The sequence below is a fragment of the Sinohyriopsis cumingii genome, chromosome 3, assembly GCF_028554795.1.
Source record: "Sinohyriopsis cumingii isolate HCF-2022 chromosome 3, ASM2855479v2, whole genome shotgun sequence".
Classification (NCBI taxonomy): Eukaryota; Metazoa; Mollusca; class Bivalvia; order Unionida; family Unionidae; genus Sinohyriopsis; species Sinohyriopsis cumingii.
Window position 1 is genome coordinate 37,446,736 of NC_142963.1, and position 25,482 is coordinate 37,472,217.

Genomic DNA, 25,482 nt, shown 5'->3' on the forward strand with positions numbered 1-25,482 from the left:
TGGCAATTAAAAAGTATTACCAAAGAGTGGTAGTGAGAAAAAAAATTAGTTTAAACAAAATTTTCTACAGGCATGACTTGAAAGAAAGACCAAGATAAGCAACAAATGAAAAACAGCGGTTCCCCCATGGAGGCATCTGACACAAATTCAAGTAATCCAGCATGAGTGCAACTGAGCTGAACACCGAGGGAAAAAAAAGCAAAGCCTCAGAGAGCAGAGGGAATTGTTAGAGAATGTGATGGAACATCAGTAGTACAAAGTGAAAGGGCAGTATTGGAGAGGACAGGAGAGTTCATGGATAAGGCTGATTCACTTGAGTTTGGTTACAAGCAATTATGAGAAAATTAAAAGAGGCATAGCTGGAAAAGGAAAATAAAAATGCAGGCATGACCTGAAGAACTCTGACAAGAGATCAAAATAAGCAAATGCAGCTTCAAATCAAAACAAACAATAGTGGAGAAAGATGAATGTCAAAGACTTATGGCTGGAGAGAGAGGAAACTGAGACAGAGAATTCTGAAGTTGTGAAGGAAGCCATAAGGATTGGCTTAGATGAAAGGGACATCATAGCTGTGTATAGGATCACTGGCTGCCAGATACAGCCACATCCAGTGATTGTCAGATTCTGGAGTTAGCTTGAATTATCAGGAAGTGGAAGGATTCAAGCAAACAAAGGAATTAAACTGGTGGAGGATATGAACTGGATGAATACTGAACTCTCAACAAATTAATCAAACATCAGGAGATTAACAGTGCATGGTATTTTAATGGTTTTGTGTATGCTAAAACCACAGCAAGAAAGACATAATTTGACATTTATGATGGAACTGATGAGAAATTTTGAATGTCAGCGCAATTTCCAATTCTGTGAATTCATGAAATTGACCTATTGGGTTTGAAGTGCTTATATTTTGCTGATTCTCTTCTTCAAAGCTTGTTTCAATTACACTGTGCCAAATAGGTATAGTACCCATGTTAGCTCAAACTTCTGCTGATTTAGACATGTTATATCATCAATTTTGTCAGTAAATAGGATTCTTCATTTCATATTTTGTTTGTTTAGTAGTATTCTACCTAAGACAAAACTGATATTAAATTTTTAAAAAAAAGACACCAGGAGTTAATCCATGCAAGTTGGATTTTAACTCTTCATATGTTCACCTTGTCAACTCATTCATCCATACAAAGACCATTCTTTTATTTTAAATTCTTGTAATTTTTGGTCTGCTGTGGGTTTATTTTTGTTTTTGTTTTCTTCCTCCTGTTTAATATTGTTGATTCATCTCCACCTTGGTTTCCTTTGATTTTGTCATTGATTACATTTATTCTGTTTGTAACTTCAATCCTTTCCTCATCAATGCTGTCATTAATCCATAGATTTATTATTCACTCTCCATTTTTTTCATATCTTTCCCTCATCAATTCCTTCTCTAATTCATACAACATCTTTCACTCCTACACACATTCATTTACTCATTATTTTTATCATTACTCATCCACACTCGTTCCTTGTTCATACTTTCACTCATTTACTTCATCCAATGTATACTACCATTCAGGATTTTTTTTATATTAATTGTAATTTTCCATCATTTATTGCATCTGTTGGTTCACTAAACTGATTTAATTAAACTTTTCAAAGAACTGGCAGTGGCATAATGGTCATTTCAGATGTGCACATTATCCTTCCATGTAATTTATCAATGTTAAATGTCACAAAATTTACAGCATGCACTGTTACATCATGGATGCATTTTGATGGATGTTGTATTTTGTCTGAATGAGTGATAAGCTCAAGGTGACAATTACTTCATTTATTCCTGTACAAGAACTTGTATATGTAAAATATCTGCTTTTTCCATGGATAGTAACATACAATATTTATCTATGAATGTTAGAGGCAGGCAATGTTTGGTCTCTGAATGCAGGGACATTTTCCACTGGAAACAACAAAACAAGGTATCTACAGCATGTTTACAAGAAACTCATAGTATAATGAGCACTGAAAAAAAAATGGGGCTGCTAAATGGGGATACAAATGTATATTTAGACACTGTTCTAGTAACATTGATATTGTCTCAATATTTTAAAGAAATAATTTTGAATTTGTGATTGACAGAAAAAGATGTATCAGTCGAGGGAGATTTCTTATTTTAGATATCAGAACTAATGGTAATACAATAACTCTTGTGAATTTGTAATGTTATAATGATGATAATTTATTTCAAAAAGCTAAAGGAAGAAATTTTAGTTTCTTTTATCTGTTATAATGCAGGGAGATTGTAATCTTGTTCAAGATTACATTTAGGTAATTAAAATATTTTAGATAAACACAAACAGTATACATCAATAAGGCAATACCTGAAAAATGAATTGGAATTAACTGACCCCTGGCCAAATTCCACAAGACTTTTTATACCTAGAAACAAAAAGCTCCCTTGACACAAAGTAGATTAGATTATTTTCTTGATCTTAGGATATTCATATGAATACAGCTGATGCATGTATGAGGCATGGGACCAATTATGACTGTAATCAATTACAGTATGAACTGTAATCACAATTGTAATAACTTATTTCATAAGTTCTATAATCATAATTGTCCTTCATAGGCAGTGTAATCACAGAGTAACCATGATTACTTAAAAATGATTATAACCCCAAAAAATCACTAATTCTACTTGTATTTGCTGTAAGAATAATAAAAGATTATATAAACAAAAGACCATGAATGCTGACTATTACAATAAGTAATGGGTAATTTTAGGTCGCAAATATCAAGCTAATTTGTCTAAAAATATACTGACATATGCAAACTTTGCTTTATGTTTATTTGTTGTAACATCTAAAACTGTTGATGGGAATGTGAATCTGATGTAAACAGTGGTAAGAAGTGCTCATTTGGCATGTTAATTTGTAACTAAATAATTGACAATAAACATGTACATGTTAGGTTAAAATTGTTTTTTTCCCCTCAGTTAATATATCTGCCCAGAACAACAAAAGATAAGCAAATACAAAGCAAGTGTAATCACCTGCTGTAATCATAATCATGGTTTTCAAATAAAGAGTAATAGTAAGCATCAGTGCCAAACAACCTATAATCATAATGCCATTTGTAATTGTAACAGAGCACCTGTAATCAACTCCATGCCTGGCATGTTAATACTGGCTGCCATGTATAGCCTATCGTGTGCTGAAAAATGGCATTAAACCCTACAACAACAAAAGCCTGGCGTGTATCTTTCTGAGGTATAAGATTGATTATTCAGCTTTTGTTTTGAGTGAGTTTTCTCATGGTTTCAAAGAGGAAAAGTACATTGGAAATTTAATCTCCATCTGCTGAGGAACATTAAATATACTGATTAAGACAAACATATACAAAAGGTGTTTTGTCACAACCCAAGGCTTAATGGTAAAAGTTTTGAAAAAAAAGACAAAACAAATTAGTTAGACTGATGGTACAAACAGTCCAAAAACATGCTTTAGAAGCTCATAAACAGTTTTATATGGAACTGTACAAAAGTAGAATTGCTCACCCTGATGTTGAAGATACCCAAGCTCAAAACTGATTTTTAAATCAGAACATTAAACTAAGTCAAGAAGAATGTTGTTGTTGTTGTTGTGGGATTTAACGCCATTTTTCAGCACACGATAGGCTATGCATGGCGGCCAGTATTAATGGTGGAGGAAGAACCCGGGAAAACCCCGAGAAGAACCACCGACCCACGAGAAGCTACTGGCAAGCTTTCTCACATACCCACATTGGCTGAATCCTGGACTCGAACCCACGCAGACAGAGGTGAGATGGCAGTGATCCGTAACGAACAGCGCCTTAGACCACTCGGCCACTCGGGGCCTCCAAGAAGAATGATAATCATTCAAACTTCTATTTGATAAATACAGTATAAGTATGTGTCTAAAACAGATGGAAATTGGGAGAAGTTCAGGCTCAGATGGATTCACTGTAGAGTTCTATACATTTCTTTGGAAAAATACAGCAAGGCAGGGGAGTGTGGTTTATTGAGAACAATAAGTTATGAATATTCTGTAGGAAAACTTTCATATTTTTTGACTCAAGTGGATCAATCAGGAGGAGTTGCAATAAAAAGATTTTCAAGATGGCAGCTTTGCTGTCCAAATCGGACACGAGATCAACAACATTGTCAGTTAGGACCAACCAGACATCATAAGAAGTCTTTCAGTGAAAACCCATTGTTGATATGACCACCGGTTCAGTAAAAGTAGCCATTACAACATTTTCAAGATATTGGATGCCCGAGCAGCACATTTTCATTTAGGACCAACTAAAGCATGGGATGAACATGTTTGTAAAGTTTCATGGCAATCCTCCATGCAGTACAGGAGTAGCAATAACAAACTTGTCCTAATGGACAGATGAATGTCAGATGACAAAATCAAATCCTTTGCAAAATACAGAAACATAGAGTGGATCCTCAGGACAAACTATACATCATAAGTCTTTTGCTGAAAACTCATGTTAATAAAACCATCAATTCAGCAATGATAAGAGGAGTTTCAAGATGGCTGCTGATGTGGCCATACTGGATGTCAGAGTGCCACCATTTTCAGTTAGGAACGTAGTATAAATGGGATGAATGTATGTGTAGTTTCACGACTTTCTTCCAAGTAGGTAAAACAAACTCGTGCTAACTGTAAACATTCTGATGAATTAAAAACCACCAGATAAGGGTCCATCCATTTAGTACATACGCAAAAATCTCTTAAAGTTTGACCCATTCTCCTCCCTGTACACATGCATTCTTTTTTACACCCCCACCTGCATATGTATGCTTGATGCACCCCCCATGAATTCTATACAATGGACTATATTTAATCCACGTGGAAACAATCAAGAATTAATAATATTAACATGTTTAATAAAACAGATAGTCCACCGACTTTGAATGTCTGGCTGCATCAAAGAAATAAGCTGAGTAACTTTAAAAAGTTTGTCTAGTGTGTGCTAAAATTCAAACGTTGACTGAACCCAGTAGAACAGGTTAAATATTAGACAAATTATCATCTAGGTTTCATCCCCCCATCATTTCCTATGCGTACGTACATTATCAGTAGACCCCCACCTTCCAGGCGTACGTATTATATGGACGGCCCCTAAGCTCCTCTGGTAGAACTAAAAACAGGTTTGATTTTTGGGCATACCAGAAAACATTGTACATTTTTGGATTTTTCTCTCTCAAAACATTAGTCTTCACCCAATGACTACTAGCATTTTCTTCAATAATTTTTCTCTTTGTGAGAACTTTTACTTTTCAACTAATAAATATTGTTTTTCATGCCAAATAAAGCATTTCTAATAGTATATGAAACATGGCTACACATGCATTCTGCAAGAACTATAAGGCAAACACTGGGAAACAACAGGACAAGCTAGGGAAACTTTTCAACCACTAAATCTATTGTTTTTATTGAAATAAATCACCATCTGAAAAATGTGTTCATCTATGGAAAGTTAGCTTCTGTATGTGGCAACAAAGACATTTTTAAAGCTCTGTATACCTGTTCTTGAGCTGCTCGCTTCTGATTTGCAAGTACATCTGTAGGTGTTACAATAACTGGCACTTCAGAGGGTTTTTCAATTGTTTTCTGTTGCAATAAAATAAAAAGGTTATATTTTTATGATACATTACAAAAAGACATGGCTGAGAAAAACAAATTTGATCCACTAGTACTGGACAAAATTGATGCAAAATGTATGATCTGTCCATGGATTTGTAATGCAAATGTACAGAATACAGATAGTTGGAATTGTTGAGTGAATGACATATACTTAGTTTTTTTTTCTCTTGCTGATATTCAAATGCTTAAATTTTAATGAATAAAATTAATATACAGAAATGTTTCACTGCTCTTATATTTTCTGTCTCATAATGTTTTGAACCTAAATTTGAAGAATAAAAGTAATCCTTCAATATAAGCAGATCAAATTGCATGGCTCAAAATTAATGCTAATCTGGATAACACATTTATTATGGAATACATTCCAACAAATTTATGTAAAGTTGAAATACCCAGATGTGTAAACACTTGCCTACTTGAACAAAGACACGTCACAACAAGCACGACGAAACCTCTACCAGCAGTGCAACAATGAACACTTGATGAAAATAAAAATTATATACTGCAGAAAATAGATTTTAATATGTGCATGTTTAAACCAGAAGTTATCGCGTACCATTGTTCTCCATGTGCATGCATTCATACACATTTTGTGCAATTCCTGCACTTGTGTACCTTGGCTGCATCTATGAGTATACATGGATCTTGTTCATTACTTAACTTATTCAAGACTGTAATAACATATGCATATCTAATTCCAGTGTGGTAACAAGGTTAACCAATTCAATGTGACATCACCAAATTAATATATATTAATATTACAGTCAAACCCACTTATCTTGTGCTCAGTTATCTCTAGAACCCGTGTATGTCAAGTGTTTTGGTCTGGTCCTGAAAAAATCCTACTTTGTTATGCTAATTTTCCCTGCTTATCTCGACCCATGTGAAGTCAATAACCCTGTTATTCCAGGCATAAGTTTCAGTCTGTAGTAACATGTGGACCCACTTAATTTGACAAAATGCAACTTTTAATGTAAATCTTTGAGCATTTTTACAACAAATGATCTGGCATTTTTGTTACCACTGGCACATCTTAATGGAAGAGATGAAAAAAGTCAGTACAAGACCAAACTTTACCGGTACAAATGCTAATCACCGAAACTCATCAATGCATGGTTTATTACTTGCATAGAGTGGAGAAAATTATGTTGTAAACAATATCTTTGAGCAAGGAAACTGAACGAATGAATTTCTGACATTTTCAGGAGCTGTTTTCATAATGAACAACATCACATGTCAACATCACGACAACATAGTTTGTTCCACAGCATCGCAAATTTTATTTTATCTGTAACTCGGTAAGTTACCATGTCAACATCATTAAATGAAGCTAAAAATACTTAATTCGTTTTACACTATATATTTAGAATGAATTAGGTACTTTTAGCTACATTTAATGACACTAATTTGTGGAATAAACTGTAGTGCAATCCAATCTCGTCAGTCAGTCGCCAACTTTGATAATATAAACCCATATTCCAAGTCTGATTGAAATCAGATCAGAAATGACTCCAGAATAGTAACAAGCAACTGTTGATGGATGGACACATGCAAGACTCACAGCACATAATGGATGTATGGCCATACCATAAGCTCATTTGGTCTTACTACAAGGTTAGTTAAAAACTGTTTCAACTTACATTCTTTAGTGTGGCCAAAGCAGCCTGACGAAGTGCCTCAAGATCCTCCTGAAAAATAATCAAAGAAGTATTTTTCATTACTGCTTAAACAAATCTGTACATTAAGATAATGTAATTCTTCAACATATAAACATTACTTATACTTGCGAGTGTTATGCATGTACCACAACATGTAATACCTAGCTAATATTCATATTTCCTTTCAATACAGATGATTTTACAGCTGGTACATAAATACTTGTCTGCAATTATGAAGACTCAAAACAAAAAGAGCACAAACCTGATCAAACACCTACCCACCAATTTTGTATGAGCCTCTTGGCTAAGACAGTTTAGAAAAGAATACACCAAGGGATCAATGTTAGCTGCTTATGTACATTTGTCCTCCCATGTTCATTAAATATAACTGATAGGGTGCTTCCAAGTTATGATCATGGACAACATTCCAAACATCTTGGTTTGAATTTACTGGCTTTCTGAGATAAGTGTTGAGTGAAAGTTGTGGCATTAATACATAGTCATTGACGTTCAAGAAAGCAATTTCCTTTTCCACTTAACAAAGTTTAGGAAACCAAATACATGACTGGACCAATAAATCTGTCATGATAATGAGTCTGTATTCTAATGGGAATTATCAAAAACAACAATGGCCATTTTTAAAAAAATGTTATCAACAATTATTGGTCTATGTCAGTATTGGATCAAATCTGTTTTATTACACCCTCTGATCTGACATCTTGTTTTGAAGAAGACAATCTGTTACTACATGGAACTATGTCAGTAGTCTTAAATTTCCTTGCTTTAGTGCCTGAAAGATATTTCAATGATAGAGAAACAAAAGTACCATGAATGGCATTTAATACACCTTAACATGTTTAACAGTTTGCTACATTGATAACCAAGACATTTTTCTTCTTCTAGAAAAAAAAAATTGATGTCTGACCCCCTGGCCCGAATATAGTATACCTCCTTACCCTATGTGCAAGCCAATCACAAAGTTTGGTCATGGCCTGTGATGTAGAAATGATGTTATTGTGCAGAAACCATATCCGTATCTACCATATCCAAAGTGCAAGCCATTCACAAAGTTTGGCAAATGTAGATTGTGGTGAACTTGAGTTCTTGTCCAGAAACTATTTTCTGCAGTCACTGACCTTGACAATATGATTCTTTCTTACCTGATGTGCAAGCCATGCACTGAGTTTGGTAAATCAGATGATGGAGAATTAGTTAAAAAACATTCTTCTTTCAGATATAGTGACTCTAACCTTTTACCATTTGACCCTGAAATGTGCAGGGTTCTTCCTTATCCTAGGTGCAAAGTTAGCTAGAGCATCTGGTAATGTAGATGGTAAACAACTCAATTTATTCTTTGGTCTTTCCTACAGTCACAAAGAACTTAACCTTTTGAGCCCAAAATCAACAGGGTTCTTCCTTTCTCGAAGGGAAATCCATCCTGTAGGACCCATGGTTACCTAGTGGTCTAAAATGCTCGCCTTTACTAATCATTTCCATCCCATTTGGGCTGTTTGGGTTCTAGTCTCTGGCTTGGCCTATTTGGGTATAAGAGAAAGCTTGCCAGCAGCTTCTCATGGGTCAGTGGTTCTTCTCAGGGAGTCTTCTGGGTTCTTACTCCAGCCATTTTACTGGCTGCCATGTAAAACCCATAATGTACTTTAAAATGGCATTAAGCCCACAGCAACAACAATCCATCCACTAAGTTTGGTAAATGCACCTGTGTGCTACTTGAGTTGTGCAAAAAACCAAATAAGTAACATATGGACAGAGACAGACATCATAACTGATTTTGCTTCAAAATATTTATTTATAAAAGCAGTGGAATATAGTTATTTTTGTGACTTGTTTAATGCACATTTTTTTTGGTACAAGACCACATGAATCCAGGTGCATGTAGGTTAATTTCTTTTGCTACAAACAGTTGGACAGAATTGGAACAGGAAGGCATATTATCATAAAGAAGTGTTCTCAAAATGCCCCTGATAAACTCTGCACATCATAAAGGTTACAAAATGTAGCTTTTTGGGTGTTAAAATTAATTTTCAACAGGTTTTACTTACCTGCTATTATTACATGCTTATATCTTTTCCTGATGAGTGTCCCCAGTCAGACTTGGCTTCAATTACGACATAATTGTTGTCAATGAGTAATTGGGGGGGCTAGACTTACATAAGTGCTCAATTACAACTCAATTACAAATGCAAAGATAAATGTGTTGTTAATTCCAAACAAATTATAGTATTGAGAAAATATATATATTTATCTTAACTGCCATGTGTTACGCTAATAGTATAGGAATTAATACAGAATAAGCAATAAAGCTAAGTTTTAGATAAGAAAATATAAATAAATGATTATTATTTAGTCTACAGTAGGATTCAATTAAAACATAATTGGTGTAAGAGAGCAATTAATTGAGGTTACACTGTATTTGTAATTGTAATTGAACACCACCCATACGGTGTAATTCTAATTGAACAATTATAACTTTGAATAATTCAATTATAATTGCAAGTATATCTAAATTGTAATTGACGAAAGTAACTGAACCCAAGCAGGGCTGAGCAAATTTTTTTTTTTAACCACTAGTCCAGGACAAGTGGTTTCATAAAATTCACTAGTCCCACCTTTCTCTTCACTAGTCCCACCTTACTCGTCACTAGTCCCACCTTATTTTTCACTGGTCCCAAAATGGTAATCACTTGCCGAGATCTGATGAGACGTATGTGCTTAATCCACAGAAAAAACAAACAAAACGATATACAACATAATTATTTCTTAAAAGAATTTAATTTTTCACAAACATTGGTTGTTATACATTTGGCTTCTTCAGGTTCATGTATATATGTTTTAGCTGATGGATTTGAAAATATGTCCATGTATATGTCTGCCACCTGCACCAGCACTAAGCCAGCAGTTGATAGCTGTGTCTGGGTTAAAGTCCTCAAGCTCTGGTCCATTTGCAGAAATGTTCATTAGCATTTGTAAACTCTTTTGGTTTAAGGAATTCCTTAAAGAAGTCTTGATTAAGTTCATTGAACTAAATCCTCATTCACACTCAGAAATAGCTACTGCACACTCAATATCCGGCTTACGTTGTATCCCTCCATTTTCAAACAAATTTACCTTCGCTGAATCACCGTTATTACCTTACTTGCAAAAATAATTTTGCAAACTCATGTTATCCACAGAGTAACTATCAGCTTGCTTGACAACTACTTCTAAAGTGATCATAATATCAATTTTCTCTTTTAAATACGAACTGAAACAGCTCATTAATTAGCGTAATTGTTTCGCTTCAAACACAATATCGCACATGGAAGTTAATCATCTGTTTAATCAATTATAAATTAAAGAATCATTACTGTCATTTAATCAGTTCATAAAGGAAACCAACACTGATGTCAGTAATGTACCTTTTATTAATTTAATTACACTGACTCGCTGGATTAAAATCATAGTGAGCCGCTCGTTATGATCTAGATTGAGTAAACTCATTGCAACAAAACCACTTACAACACTGCTAATTGATCATACTAGCTTTCCTTTGTTTGACATGTTTTGATTTGCTGATAATTTGGTCGCTTAGCCCAATATGCAGTCAAGCGGTAAAAGGATGTAAATGTATACATGAAGAGGGGTAGAATCAAGTATTCAGTATGCCCAAAGGGCATGATTGGCCAAATAAAGACAGATATAGTGATTAAAGCATGAAAATAAGGACTAGCCCGACTTTTTTAAAAAGCACTTGTCCCAGACTAGCGACTTGGAAAATTTTACTTGTCCGACTTCAAAAATGACTAGTCCGGGACGTCAGGCTATGGGATTTGCTCAGCCCTGCCAAGTATGTCTCCAGTCCAAGATGACTATTCTCTCCTAAATTAGTAATTGGAGGCAAAAAATAAACACAAGTCTCTCAATGGGGCAGACTCCCTACCATTAGAAAAGAATTTCCATGAATTATAGATATGTGTAAGGCCTTTTATTCTTTTAATTGTTGAATGTTAAACCGTCTCTAATATTCTTGAGTGACAATATTTTTAAATTAGCCACTGTGGCAGCAATAGTGGATGTAAGACAATCCATTTTCATTTAAGAAAAACTCGACACCACTGAAAGGCTTTAGGTGATAAGGCCATGCCAATATTACCATCCACATCCAATAAGGTGAATAAGTGACAAGATTCTCAATATGTTTCAATGTAGCTACCATAATGGATGTATGCAGGACACCTTTTTCATCTAGGACCAACTAGCTATCATAAGAAGTCTTTTGATAAAAATCCTAGATATGACCATAAAGTCTGGACGAGTAGCAAGAACAAGATTTTCAAAATGGCCACCACTGGCTGTCAGATGCACATAAGTTTCATTCAGGTCCATCTATGCACCTCATGAAGACTTCTAGTGAAACCCCATGTTGATTTTACTTTCCATTTAGGAGGAGTAGCTTAATGTATGGCCATGGTAGATACATTTGAGACCATCTTCATTCAGGGACAACCAAACATGATAATTACAATGGAGAAACCCCATGCTGATATGATTTAGCAATAAGATTTTCATGATTGCAGTCATGCTGGCCACAATGGATGTCACATCAGCCCCATTCTGATTCAGAACCAATGTGACATCAGTCTTCTGGGGAACATTGTAAAAACCCAATGTCAATATGATTTTCCATCAAAAAGGTGCAGCAGTAAAAAGAATTTTTAAATGGCTGTATCCTGGAAGTCAGATTGGCAAAAGTTTCCTCTGAGACAACTAGACACAGTAGGAATGTTTCTAGTGAAACCAACATAATAATATGACTTTCCATTCTTAAAGAGAAGAAATAAAGATTTTCAAGATGGCCTTTGTTATGCCCATGCCAGTTGTCTGAATGGCATCATCTTTAATTAGGAAGAAGTGCACATCATAAAAAGTTGTCTAGTGAAGATCCCATGTCAATAAGACTTTCTGTCCACAAGTAGCAATACCAAGACTTTCAAGATGGCTGTCAGTCTGGCATAATTTTTATGAGAAGCAATACTGGGGGTCAGATCATCATCATTTTAATTCATAATCAATTAAATATCATTAGAAACCTTCTGGTTGTTGTTGTAGGGTTTAACGCCATTTTTCAGCACACGATAGGCTATATTTGGCGGCCAGTATTAATGGTGGAGGAAGAACCCAGGAAACCCCCGGAAATAACCACCGACCCATGAGAAGCTACTGGCAAGCTTTCTCACATACCCACACTGGCTGAATCCGAGACTCGAACTCACGCAGACAGAGGTGAGATGGCAGTGATCCATAACGGACAGCGCTTTAAACCACTCGGCCACCCTAGAAACCTTCTGGAAGAAACTATATGACAATATAGCTTTCCACTGAGAAGCAGCCATAACTAGGTTTTTAAAATGTTTGCTATGGCAGCTGTGTTGGATATCAGATTTATACCATGTTTATATAGAAGGAACCAGTCATTGTAAGATATCTTCAAGGCAAAATAATATTCAATTTCAGGGTGAGTAGCAACAACAAAAGATTCAAGACATTTACCATGGTGGCCACACTGGATATCAGATTATCATTTATACTCAACAACATATCATATAATGCAATACAGTAATGTCCCTGCTTAAAGAATCATCCAGTCAGGATTATTAGCAACAACATATAGATCCAAGTGGAACTACATGTGCAGCTACATGTCATAAACAGATACTTAGTGAAAAGCCCAAGTTATTATCACTTTCCATTCATGAGGTGCAGTGACAAGATGGCAGCCATACTGGAAAAGAAATTGGCACCAATTTCATTTGGAAGCAACTAGACATCATAAAAGTATGTGTGATCTGGATTTTTAACATAGCTTTAACAATTTTTTCAGTCATATCACTACAATATCTGCAGTGTGGCAGTTTATAGTTATGTCTAGCACTGGGGCATCATGCCGCAAACATGTGGCATGATGTCCCACCCAGTATCATTATCCTGACACCTGGCCAACCAGTCCTAACACTAACCTCCTAATGCTGAGTCTAACCACTAGGCCACTGGAGCTGTCAGACATCATAAGAAGTCTTTTGGTAAAAAAAACCCACACTGATTTGACTTTCTGTTGAGCAGCAGCAAAAACTTTTCAACATGGCCACTGTAGTAGACATATTGGATTTCTGTGCAGCACAATTTTCATTTTGGATCAACTAGCACTTGGGATGAATGTGTGTGTGTAAAGTTTTATGGTAATTCTTCAAATTGTTTTATCAGTAGTAATGTTTACAAACTTGTGGTAATGGACAGATGGACAATGGTGAATGATCTTCCCATAAGCTCTTATCTAGGACCCTTAACAGTAGATAGAATCACAAGAAACAAAGTAAACACTTAAATGGGCAGTAAAAATCAGTTAAATTCTTTGTTTAAGTCACTTATTTAATTCTTTTATTGACTGACACCATTTAGTGTCCTCCCTTTGTTCCTATTTCTTATTCATACACATAACATATTGCACACATTAAAGAAATGGCACCCTTTTTTGCTTATCAATGTCACTACTCGTAAAGTGCAGTTTCAAAGAAATCACATCCAAACAAAGATTTTCAGGTCCGTACTGGTGAGTCTATCCATAAGACGAATACAGGTTAGCAGCCAAAAAAGTATTATAATTGTCGAATTCTAAGATGTCATCCATAAATCGGTTTTACTCCAGTGTTATGTGTCTCTATACGCGTTTTTAATTGTATAGCCTTGTGGACACAAATCTGCAAAGAGTTCTTTTAGCTCAAAATACTGTCTTGAAAACTTTCCAACTCCAGAATTATGACCTACTTATAGTCTCGTACTTAATACTTATTAAGGACATTTCTAGCCAAGCTTTTGTAATAAAAAAATACATTTTACTGCCCAAGACAACAGTGAAATAGTAACGTAAATCAAAAGCAAAATCCTGAATCTGAGACTGATATTTTATGATATCCCGCTTCTGCCAAATACAATATTGCATCCAGTACTATGTAATCTGCTGGAGGGGACAAAGCAAATATATCAAGTGTTGATGGCAGTGAAATTATCTGCATAATTTTGTATATGTTTCTGTAATAAGAAAATTGCCTGATAATCTAGTCTTCTCATACTTATAGACCAACAAAAGTCAACAATGTTGCTAAAAGATATGTTACCTCGTCTGACGACGCCATCTTTAATTTTATGGATTAGTCTCGGAGCTGAACAACTTATATTCTTTTGCTGTATTTTAACAGTACAATTTTTATATTAAAATGATAATATAAGCAATTAATTTTAATAGCATTGTATTATTAATTTAATAAATGTTTATTCAGTTTTTAGGTATTTGGACCGTGCCATTTTATTGATGTTATTTTCTCAAAATTTGATTGGCTGATAGTGGGATTGGAGCCATTTTCAAAAGGTTGGTGAAGATAGGAAGCAAAGGCAGGGTCAACATTTTCAGGATTGTATGGTGATGCAATATTTTAAAACAAATTTTGAAACCGTAGGGTGAGTAATGCGAATCGATAAACAGCTTAAAATTAAAAAAAAATCAGTTGTCATGACGATGCAAATCTTTCTATAATAAAAACCGTTTGGAACGACAGTTTTTTGCTATTGCTTTCCAAACCACATACACCAACCCCTTTTCTATTCTGTGAACACGTTCCTCCGAATATGTCATGTCACATGTATACGTTTAATATACGGGCTACACAGGACATGAACTCCATTTCAGTTAGGTGAAAAACTTAGGTTTACCCGGATCTTGCCCTTCATCCTGTCAGAAATTTATCCAGTTCCGTTATCAATGTATGCTGATGTGCGTTTACTCAAATTTTATTTTAGTACTGATACATTATAAGCAAAGTTTATTAAATCCTCGTTGAATGCTGTGCACCATAACTATCATCTAGAACTTCGAAAGGAAAGTTTTAGATCGCTTTAATAATTTACAGTGGTGGCCAGACCTACAATGTAAGACATCGACCCAGGGTAGTCCTACACGTAAGACCTTGACGCTGATATTTACGTTTTGGGCGTCAGGGTCTTACTGCCTAACTAACAGCGCTGTGTAGTGTGTTTTGATATCGACTAACATGACGAAAGTCGGATCTTCAGGAATATCTCACAACTGGTAACTAAAATAACAGCCCTTTTCTACAAAGTAAAGTCATAATGTTTTTGTCAGACTTTACTTACTCTGGTGTCTTTTCTCTAATAAATTCAAATTCACACAAAAGAAATGGACCTGTTTTCAAGTTTCACTGGCCTACATTTCAGTTGACTGGAAAGCGATGAAACCAGAGAATGCCAAAATCGGGTTAAGTTGAAATATTCTTTAATAAAACAAATAAAAATATATTATGCCTATTGGAACTGTAAAGCAACGTTTCGTTTAGTTCAAGAAACAAATCCGTCACATGAACCTACTTAAACATACTTTGGCATACCTTGACTACCGTCGCATTGCAACAAATTCAAATATATGTCAATGAACATGAAAATGCGTCCATTTGCTTGTGTCATATTTTCATTCCGCCAGGTTAAAGACAGCACAGTAACTATATTAATTACACATAAATTAGTGGAAGAGTGTTGATATATACTGCCAAATGTGAGTTATTCCTGAAACTTTGACTACTCATTCCGATGTCAACGACATAGGAATACACTATACAAGGCCGTTATTTGGATAGTAAGACAGCACTATAACAAAACCAACATGTGCTATGTCTTACATTGTACGACTACAACCCAGGGTTGAGGTCTTGCTGCCAAAATAACAATGCTGTGTAGTGTGTTCTGATGTTGATTAACATGGAAGTTTTCTACAAATTAAAGTCAGTGTTTACTCTGATGACTTTATTCTAATACAGATGGTCTATGTTTCAGTTGTCTGGAATGTGATGGAAGCCAGGAATACAGAAATCGGTTAAAAAGATGTACGAATCTTGAATGAAAGGAAGCTATCTAAACACTTTCTTCAGTATTAATATTTTTTTTTCATTACAGAAACATTATTCAACTTTGTCTGATTTTGGCACTTGAGACTTTCTTCAGGCAATGAATCCTGAACTTGAACTTGTAAAATCCTATTGAAAACCCTGAGAAAACTAGAAAGTGGAACATTTTGTTAAGAAATACACTGATAAACAGTTTCAAAGTGCGCATGCGTACACTGTAGAGTTACGCAAGAGTTGTTATTCTTGAATTGCGAATATTAAAAAAATGGCATTAACGTGAGCTGTGAAGCTTTAACTGTAGGAAGTCAAGTTATATTTGATTATGCAAAAAATAAAAAACATGTTTCCAGTTGGCTGAATGTCCGTTTCTCATTGCCGACCCTCGACTTTTTCCCCAATCGTATAAAATTTGTTTTTAAAGAAATCACATTGCCAAAATGATTTGTCAATCTATAGTCTGACTATACATCCCCGTTTGTTTGTACCCCCCTACCGATGTACAGTGACCAAAATTCCAGAGTGGACTTTAAGAAATTATTGATAGACAGTTGTCATGGTAAACAGGTCTGCAACACTTTTGACACTGGTTATATTTTGGCAAAGGAATCAGTGCATTTTGGCCAGGCAAATAGCAGTTGCACCATTCTGCATCACTGTTATTTGGAACACATTTAGTCTATTTTGAATTTGCATTAAGTCTCGGCTGATTGAAAAATCTGTCGAAGGGTTTGAAAAATTCTGTGCTGCCTAGACAAATAAAAACCCAGATGAGACTGCCTACTTCGATCCTATTTGTAGGTAATACACAATTCATTATACCATTCCATGACTATGCTACATTTGGTAAGGGTTTGATGCTGTCTGATCTATTTGTCCTTGATAAACAATAACTTCCAAAGTTTGGAGGTCTCCTTTGCTGAATGTGCTGACAGTACAAGAAAACTGGTATTTAATCTGTAGTGTTTCAGATTTGGAACAGCACTTGTTCGTCACCTTGTTTTGATTGGAAAATGAGGATTGCCTATGGTATTTATGGGAACTTGCCAGCTGTAAAGTGACAGCAATCGGCAGAATATCAGGACAAGTTGACATAAGAGTGTTGTCAGTAGTCTGTCACCAGTTTTGTCTTTTTAAACTTCATCCAGTTTAAGATCATGTTTGTTGCTTTTATTTGTTACTTTTATTGTAGGGTCTGTTTTTATATTGTAGATTTCTCATTTACGTTTGCATTCATTTGTACAGAAAAATAAATATCGAGAATTACCATTTTCTACACTTGTAGCAATTTGGCACATTGCAACTTCCAACAATAAAAGTAACAGTCAGTGAGAGAGTTGCTTTCAAATTTTGAGCTCTGGAAAGTGTTTGTGGTATAATCCATCTTTCTTACATTTCTGTGTTTTGCTTAAATAACTGATTTTTATTTTTCAGAGCCCCAATCCTCAAAATTAATATTCCCTGTTAAATTAACCAGTGCTCCACTATGACCTCTTATGCTGAACTGAAGGGATACTATCACCTTCGAGAAACAATTGGATCAGGTAATCAATAATATTACACATTGTCTCACTCATAATTGGCAGGGCATTTTTCAGACAGCAGTAGCATCAATAATAAGATTGTTAGAGTTTCTTGAAAGTCATACTGTCCATACATTGGTTGCAGTCTTGAAACTTCTGAACAGTATTATAAATTGTTATATGCTCATTTTTTTTCTCTGTTAACTTTACATTGTCAGAATCATTCAGTATTTTACGATGTTGAACTTGCGTGTAGTTCATATTGAACTCGCATGAAGAAAAAAACTACTTTCTGTTGTAAACACATGGTCGCAGATGCCAGCTCTTTTGATTTATTTTATTTGTCTGTGGATGAAGTAAACCAACTGAATGAGCCAAAGCAGATGTTTCGTGGATTGCCACATACCAACTGCTTTGGCACATTCCACATTAACTTTTTTGATACAAGTTTTCGGATTTAGGCAAGCTATAGTCGCCAGACAGGGTCCTTACAAATAACATGCAAGTGACAAGGCATAAACTGTCTTCTTTAGCTGGGAATAAAAATGGCAAAAAATATAATTACAATTTTACATCCTAAATTTTCTCAAAATGTACTTTCATGTCATGGGTTCTCAAGTTTGATTACACATTTCGAAATTGTACTGTAATTTCGACTCTATTCCAAGTGCAATTACATCCTCCTTACTACACTCAAAATGAAATAAACATTACATGCCATAGTATCTTTTTGATAATTGCAATTGAAAGTCTTCATATTTTCCCCATATTATGATTTCAGATATTCAATTGCAGAACAGAAAAAGCACTTGCATATGTCAACAGTATGCTGCTCCATCACCACTGAAATCCGATGTACTTCATGTAGAATTGGCACATAAATCCAGTCCATAATCATGCAATTTCATAGAAAAGACAAAAATACCAAAATCTAATCATTTGAGCTCAAATGGAAAAGTTGCTGCAATGCGCATTCATTCACAATATGACTCCAAATTTAAATTTTAAGTAGACCAAAACACCATTTAAAAAAAGTTATGTCTAGCATGTGACTAAGTTCAAATTTATTTGTGCAGAGTTATGTGCACATTAATACTGTTGTTGTCGTGTAATGCTGAATCTGTGCTTGTGTATTTAATTCGGAATACGGCATACATTCAGTTACTTTGTTTTGTGTAGTATATTTTTGTTTACAGAATTAAAGCCTTAGGTAGAATAAGAAAGTGAGCATATAATAAAAAGGTTACTGCATTTGTATATGAAAATAGGAACTAATTTTCTCGGATGGATATACTGCACTTTCAAGGTCATGCAGTATTTCCATCTGAAAAACTCATTCATATTTTCCCGTACAAATGCAGTAACCTATACATACCATTATAGACGTCACAAGGACACTATATACGTGTCATAACAACTACATGACATATCAAACGACTCTATCACGTGTCATCAATAATAATAGCTTAACCTATAATTATTAGCCACAAATTTGTATCCTGATTGTGGATTTATTATCTTGCATGTGGCATTGGCATCTGTGGCATCAGCATTAGGATTCTATGTGAATGTTTTTGTTGAGTTAACCTTTGCAGTAGCTCATTATACAGATCACGTTGACTTCAGTGTGGATGTCTACACCTTAGATTAACACTGTGGTAAAAAAAAAAGTTGTTTTAACCCAGATTATTGAAGATATGGGGAAGTGCAATTTTATAATATTTTTAATTCATATTTAAGTATTATTTAGACTGTTGGTGCCTTGTCAACATATAAAAAATGACATTATTATTATTATTATTATTATTATTATTATTATTATAGAAGACAGAAATAACTATTAGCAAAGGTGTGTGGAATCTTAAGTACTTATTAGAATATGGAGATGGCTCCAAAAATATGTAAAAATATGAACGACAAAACTAAAATTAGATTTTTTATTTTAAAGTTATTGGCTGATAGTTTTTATCATACTTTTAAAATTAGAAGATTTATTGTATTTATCTTTTTGTATTAATTTTTTTAATACAGTAGACTGTACATACAGCCATTTGTTTCTTTGTTTAAACCACATGATGATCTGCATTCAGAGCTAAAATTTAACTTAATTTAGAACCAGCAGTATTTTGTTGTAATATTTTCATCTTACAAAGATCAGGCTGTTTTTGATGTTTACTGGTATATTTCATATTTTGAATACATAGTATCAGCAGCAAGCAAAATTCTAATTCTGTGGGGTTTTTTTGGCTAGCAATTGTGATAGCAAACCGCTAGCATCTTAGCATCAATTTTGCACCCATGCCTCACACACTTGCAGCTTATCATGTACATTAGTGTGCTTCATTTACTAAAAATAGCACCTGTTTGATATTGTACTCACTGTTGTTGACTGTTTTATCAAATTACGAAAGTTTGGGCAGACTTAACAAGGCATGGTTTGAAATTTGTGTGTTATTAAAGGATTGAATAATCCTTAGATTGTATTTGTGCTAGATAAAGTCTCAGAGATTGAATGTGGGTATGATTTCATAATGGACTATAAGCTGATTATAGAGTGTGTACATTTTGTGCTAGAAATTTCTGTATGCGTATAATTACGAGCTCAAACTTATATTGATGTGTCACAACCTTTTTAGTCAAGCCCACCTTTGCAGAATTCTCACATAGCGATCACTTTGGCATCCAGATGTCTGTTTGTCTGATTTTGGCCTAGTTTTATGTCAGAGTTAAAGTTGTTTTGATTATGTTGAATGTGAAAGTATTTTGCTAATTGAAAGGTGAAGCAGCATCTCGTTAAAATATCTCTGATGTTTATACCATATCCTCATAGGCACAGACCTGTCAACCCTCATGATTTTGATGTGAATTTCACAACACTCTATAGCGATTCATGGATTTGCACCACATGCAGATAAATCATGAATTCCCAAATTCTCAATCAGCTTAAATCAGGAATAAAATAATTTTTATTCTGTTAAGTGCTAGTCAGAATATCAGCAGTGCTCACCGATACACATAACAGTCCTGTATTGCTAGTTGCGATGTTAGTAGAACTATATCCAGTTGTTACAGTATGCCCTGTAGTGAGCATTATAAAGTACAGTTTGACCCCATCATAACATGTCCAACGATAACGCAAATTCGGATATGACAAGGTCATGGCATGGCTCCCTAGTGCACTTAGTTCTCGGGTTTTACACGTGTATGGTGTTTGCTTATGAACTCATTATTAAGTTCCTATTTTTTATTAAAATATTTTACCGTTGTGGAAAAGCAAATTCACAAACGCAAGTCGTTCTCTGCACTTTGCGCAATGATTAGTATAGTAGTTTTCAAGTTTCTTTCGATATTCCCAAAATCTGAAGTAAAAGCTATATGTAAACTGAAAGCAAGTGTTGATTGTTAATTATTCTTGCTGTAGTCATTCTCACGAATAGGCATACAAGTGTAAATTATTGGAAATTTGCAATGGATAAATGTACACAAACGCATATAAGAAAATTTTAGCTGTATGAAATTTGTACAGTCACCGTTCATTGACACGTAATGAACCGTACACATGCTTCTTCTTTCTTAACCTAATTCTGCTGTTAATTTTTCCCACTGAAGTCAGACACATAATGATCTGTAACAAAATGATTGAATAGTTTAAATATGTATGCAGTTTTTGCAATAAAATTACATGTATTATATATGAATTGCAAGCGACAACGGTACAACATCAGATGGCAAGTAAGCAGTGTTAATACTCTGTTCATACTATAACTTAGACATTGAATTCAGACACAATGATCTGGGACTAAATTATTGAATAGTGTAAATCTGTATGCAATTTTAAATGAAATTACATGCGTTGTGGATGAAATGCATGCCACTACGGCACAATAGTAAACGGTGTTGATACACTATTCAACATATACATTGGCAATGAATACATGTGTATGTTGTCAATGAGTTGTTCTTTGAAAAAAGTAAAATACTGTAAAACCCTGCATTAACATGACCCTGCTATTAACGCGATTCAATTTTTTGGACCCAATTATCATGTTATAGCTGGGTTACACTGTATATAATATATATTTAAAACAGAAGTTTTACAAATACTCTTTAAAAAAACCAGGGCCCATCTGATTTTTTTAAAAAAGGGACATGTACATACTCGTAGCAACTGTAACTTTTTTAAAAAAACAAACACTATATGAAGACAGCTTTTCGAGTGTTGGAATTTTCAAAATATTGAAAGATTAGCATGTATCATAATTTGGTTGAGTTCGGTTTTCTGTGCATGTACCGACACTGCTAATCATTCACCATTCCATCGATGTTTCATTTTCAGGAATAATACCATTTCGTAGATAAAGCCACACTGCAGTTAAAATGTTTTCACCTCCAAGGAAAAAGATTTGTATTCTGCAAAAAAGTGAAGTATAGGTTAGAGTACACAAAAAATTGACCTTGCATACAGCCATTAAACATCGATGTACATTATGCTTTTCGCACAGTAGTGTGCTGCGCATTTTAGAATTGGGAATGTGCACCAGGGCTGGTATTGTTGCTTACAATTTGCCTGTCACACATGTACCATGTAGTAATATTATTATATAGTAGATGTATGCGAAGTAAATTGCAAGTGACGATATGAGCCCCTGTAGGCATGTGACAGAACAATGTGAAAAAGCACACTGCTATAGCACCCCCAGCAGATTTCAGTTTTGAAGTACTTTAAGCCACCTACTCAAGTCCTGCATGCTACCAATGCTGAAGCATTGCTTAGGAGCTTTCTTGTTGAACATTACCTTTCTTTCTCAGTTTGAGATCGGCAAAAGTGACAGTGAAAGATTATTTCCTGTTGTGAGGAAAAATAAGACAACCTTTCGTGTCTCCTTAGGTGTTGAGAATTGGCAACAATTTTATTCCTCAGAATTAACCAGCAGGCATGAAGCCTAACTGTTTTGAAAATAAAGTTACCATAGCCTAATTGAGGAAGTTCAAGACTGCCACAGCATTATATCATGACAAGTAATGTGAAGTTTGTGTACATCAGTAAATTTGGCAGCAAATAAATTTGTACATATAATCAGTGTAAATAATGTTTTATTTTGATTTTGGGATTTCATATAATGCAATACTGACCATGGAAGTGTATGAACTAGTGTCATGATATAATTTTTGAATAATTGTGTTCAAAAGTCACTAATTTTTATCCCTTTTGTCACTAAGTGCAAATCTAGAGGGTTGGCAGCCCAGCAAGCACACTGGAGACAAATGTCTTGTCAAATGCCACAGCCAATGTTACAGCTAATGTAAAATTCCATTGCCGTCCCCATCCATTATCTTCAAACTGTTGTTTTTTGTATCTCACAGATATATATCAGTTGAAATATACCGAGTACACATATTATTATGATCAACACGATTACATAAGCAAGGGTGGTCTCAGCTCCATGTGATACTGCCAGTTAATATTTCTTTATCAATATCATGGTCAAGGTGACTCCAGTGATGAAACCATTACAATGGTAATATGTATATAATAACATTAATTTTTGTCTTGCCTGAACCAAAGCTATGACATTTAAAGGTAATTCACAGGCAAGACAATGGCATGCAAATCTACTCAGGATTTTTCCTGTAGTGGGGTCATACATATTTGATAATAATATTCAATGTATTCAGTATTTTGGTAAAATGTGCTGTGCTTGAAATGTTCGAATAACTGCATATTTACAGCAGGCTCCATTATTTTTATTTCTTTCATATTGATGAAAATGATGATCAAGACAACTTTATTTAAGAACTGATTATGTTTTGATTTTCTGAATGAAAATTGGTATGTCATTTTTTTTCTTCACTCCTTTTCATTGCAGGTGGTTTTGCTAAAGTAAAGCTGGCTTACCATGCCTTGACTGCAGAAAAGGTGGCAATAAAGATCATGGACAAGAAAGGATTAGGGGTAACATAAATTCAGCCTTCTGTTTTTTAGAATAAAAACAAAGTGATATTACCAGGAGTGCTTATGGGTTGGATTGTCTCATCCTCATATGAGTGAGATATAGTAATTTAGAATAAAAATTGGAGCGAGTATCTTCTCAGAATATGGGACGATTTAATGAAGTAAGTAAAGGTATGGTTTGCAAACATGATGCATGCTTTTGCATTTTTGATTAATTTGTTTGCACAATTTTATTTAGAAATTAGTGCTGCTCTCACAATCCAGAGTCCTAAAATAGCCCCTGATACAGGAAAACTTGAGTGCTAAAGGGCCAAATTTCATATTTCCACTTTTGGTAATTTCGTGTTTTTTAGGGTTGGAGACAATTGAATGCCTGACATCAGCTGAGGAAAATATTTGAGTAGTACCTTATACTCGAGTGATTGATGTTTGGGTTATCAAAGATTGGGAGGTTGGAATAAAGAAAGAGAAATCTGGTAGAAAAGTTGAGATTATAAAATGCATGATTATGAGGAAATCGTGCATTTTATTTCTTGAGCTTGTTATTATCCTTGAGATCATATCTTTGAATTTGAAATCAATTTGGTATGTAATCATTTATTATTATGAATAAATTATATTCTGAACAACATGTTGGAGTACTGCAGACCTGCCAACCCTTACAATTTTGCCGTAAGACTTATGAAAATTACTATTAAAATATAGACTTAGAGCATACAAGCAAAAACTACGGAAAAGTTTTTGTTGTCAAAAATCCGGATAATTGGTTTATCCGTGTTTGATTTGGATCCGGGTTTCATGTTAGATATAGTGAAATTAGTCAGGTAACCAAACTAACTTTACAGCAGCACGCCAGATTCTTTAAACTGCACCTATTTGTTTCGTGTGAAGCGTCTGTATGATCAAATTGTTAATTATATTTAAAAAATTTAAAATGGTGTCCAGAAAGCGATGCATGTTTAAGACGAAAGGGAAAATAAGCTTCTAGAAAAGTGTTAATATTCAACACAGAAGAATAAAAAGGTATATTTAAATTCTTGTGAATAAAGCTGGAAAGGACACAATTATGTTTATCGGATATCACATGTTAAGTTGTGTATGTCTTGTGGCGGGAGATATGATTGCCATTGTCCTGTGAAATGGAAAAAGAGTGAATTTTCAAGAATTACAAGTTGAGAGATAGCAGCAAGCCATTGAGTTGCATAGGGTTTGGAACTAAAGTATGTGCACCTGTACTAGTGGTAAATAAAGTCTACGCGTACTTTACTTCCTTTTCAATTGAACATAATGTTTATTGTTGCTGCGTCTAACTTTTAATTATGTTTTCCAGCTTTACAATACCAGTTATTGATATTTTGTTACAGCTTACTAAAAACTGGTCAATCTTATGTAAAAAAAAAAAAATCTACTGCCTTACTGAGATGGATTCGTCAGGGTTGGCAGGTCTGATACTGTCACTATGCTTAAATAATTTTTTTTTAGATCAACTGATATGAAAAAAGTTAATTTTATTAGTAATAATAGGTTTCCTGCTATTATTTAATTGCTGAACTTTTTTCACTAGTTACCAGTCCAAGGAGATTATCCCCCCCCCCCCATTAGTAATTTTGGGTCTTATCTTTTCGACCACTTCTGACAGTTTGAATATTGTCCTTTTTTTCTTGGCTCTAATTTTTAGTAAATTTCTTAACCAGTTACCTGTGATGCATTAACCAAACTGCATCC

General features: G+C 34.6%; 2 protein-coding genes across 6 annotated transcripts in view; one reads left to right on the plus strand and one right to left on the minus strand.

The window, feature by feature from the left end:
* LOC149802707 (uncharacterized) overlaps nt 1-14,516 on the minus strand; it is a 44,773-nt gene extending 30,257 nt beyond the window's left edge. Inside the window, exons 1-3 of the mRNA XM_089952102.1 lie at nt 14,488-14,516; nt 7,301-7,348; nt 5,541-5,627 (exon numbers count right to left, since the gene is read on the minus strand). Of these exons, the coding sequence (XP_089808228.1) occupies nt 5,541-5,627; nt 7,301-7,348; nt 14,488-14,505 (153 nt within the window). The 5' untranslated portion in view covers nt 14,506-14,516. The remainder of the gene's footprint in view (nt 1-5,540; nt 5,628-7,300; nt 7,349-14,487) is intronic.
* Nucleotides 14,517-14,713: 197 nt separating this feature from the next.
* Nucleotides 14,714-25,482, plus strand: part of LOC149802708 (maternal embryonic leucine zipper kinase-like) — a 101,723-nt gene continuing 90,954 nt past the window's right edge. For 3 of the 5 annotated variants that reach the window (XM_089952103.1, XM_089952107.1, XM_089952106.1), the window contains exons 1-3: nt 14,729-14,827; nt 17,716-17,825; nt 23,672-23,757. In XM_089952103.1, the coding sequence (XP_089808229.1) occupies nt 17,768-17,825; nt 23,672-23,757 (144 nt within the window). In that variant the 5' untranslated portion in view covers nt 14,729-14,827; nt 17,716-17,767. Of the gene's footprint in view, nt 14,828-15,124; nt 15,296-17,715; nt 17,826-23,671; nt 23,758-25,482 lie in introns of those variants that run through there. The other 2 variants (XM_089952104.1, XM_089952105.1) reach the window with 2 other exon arrangements.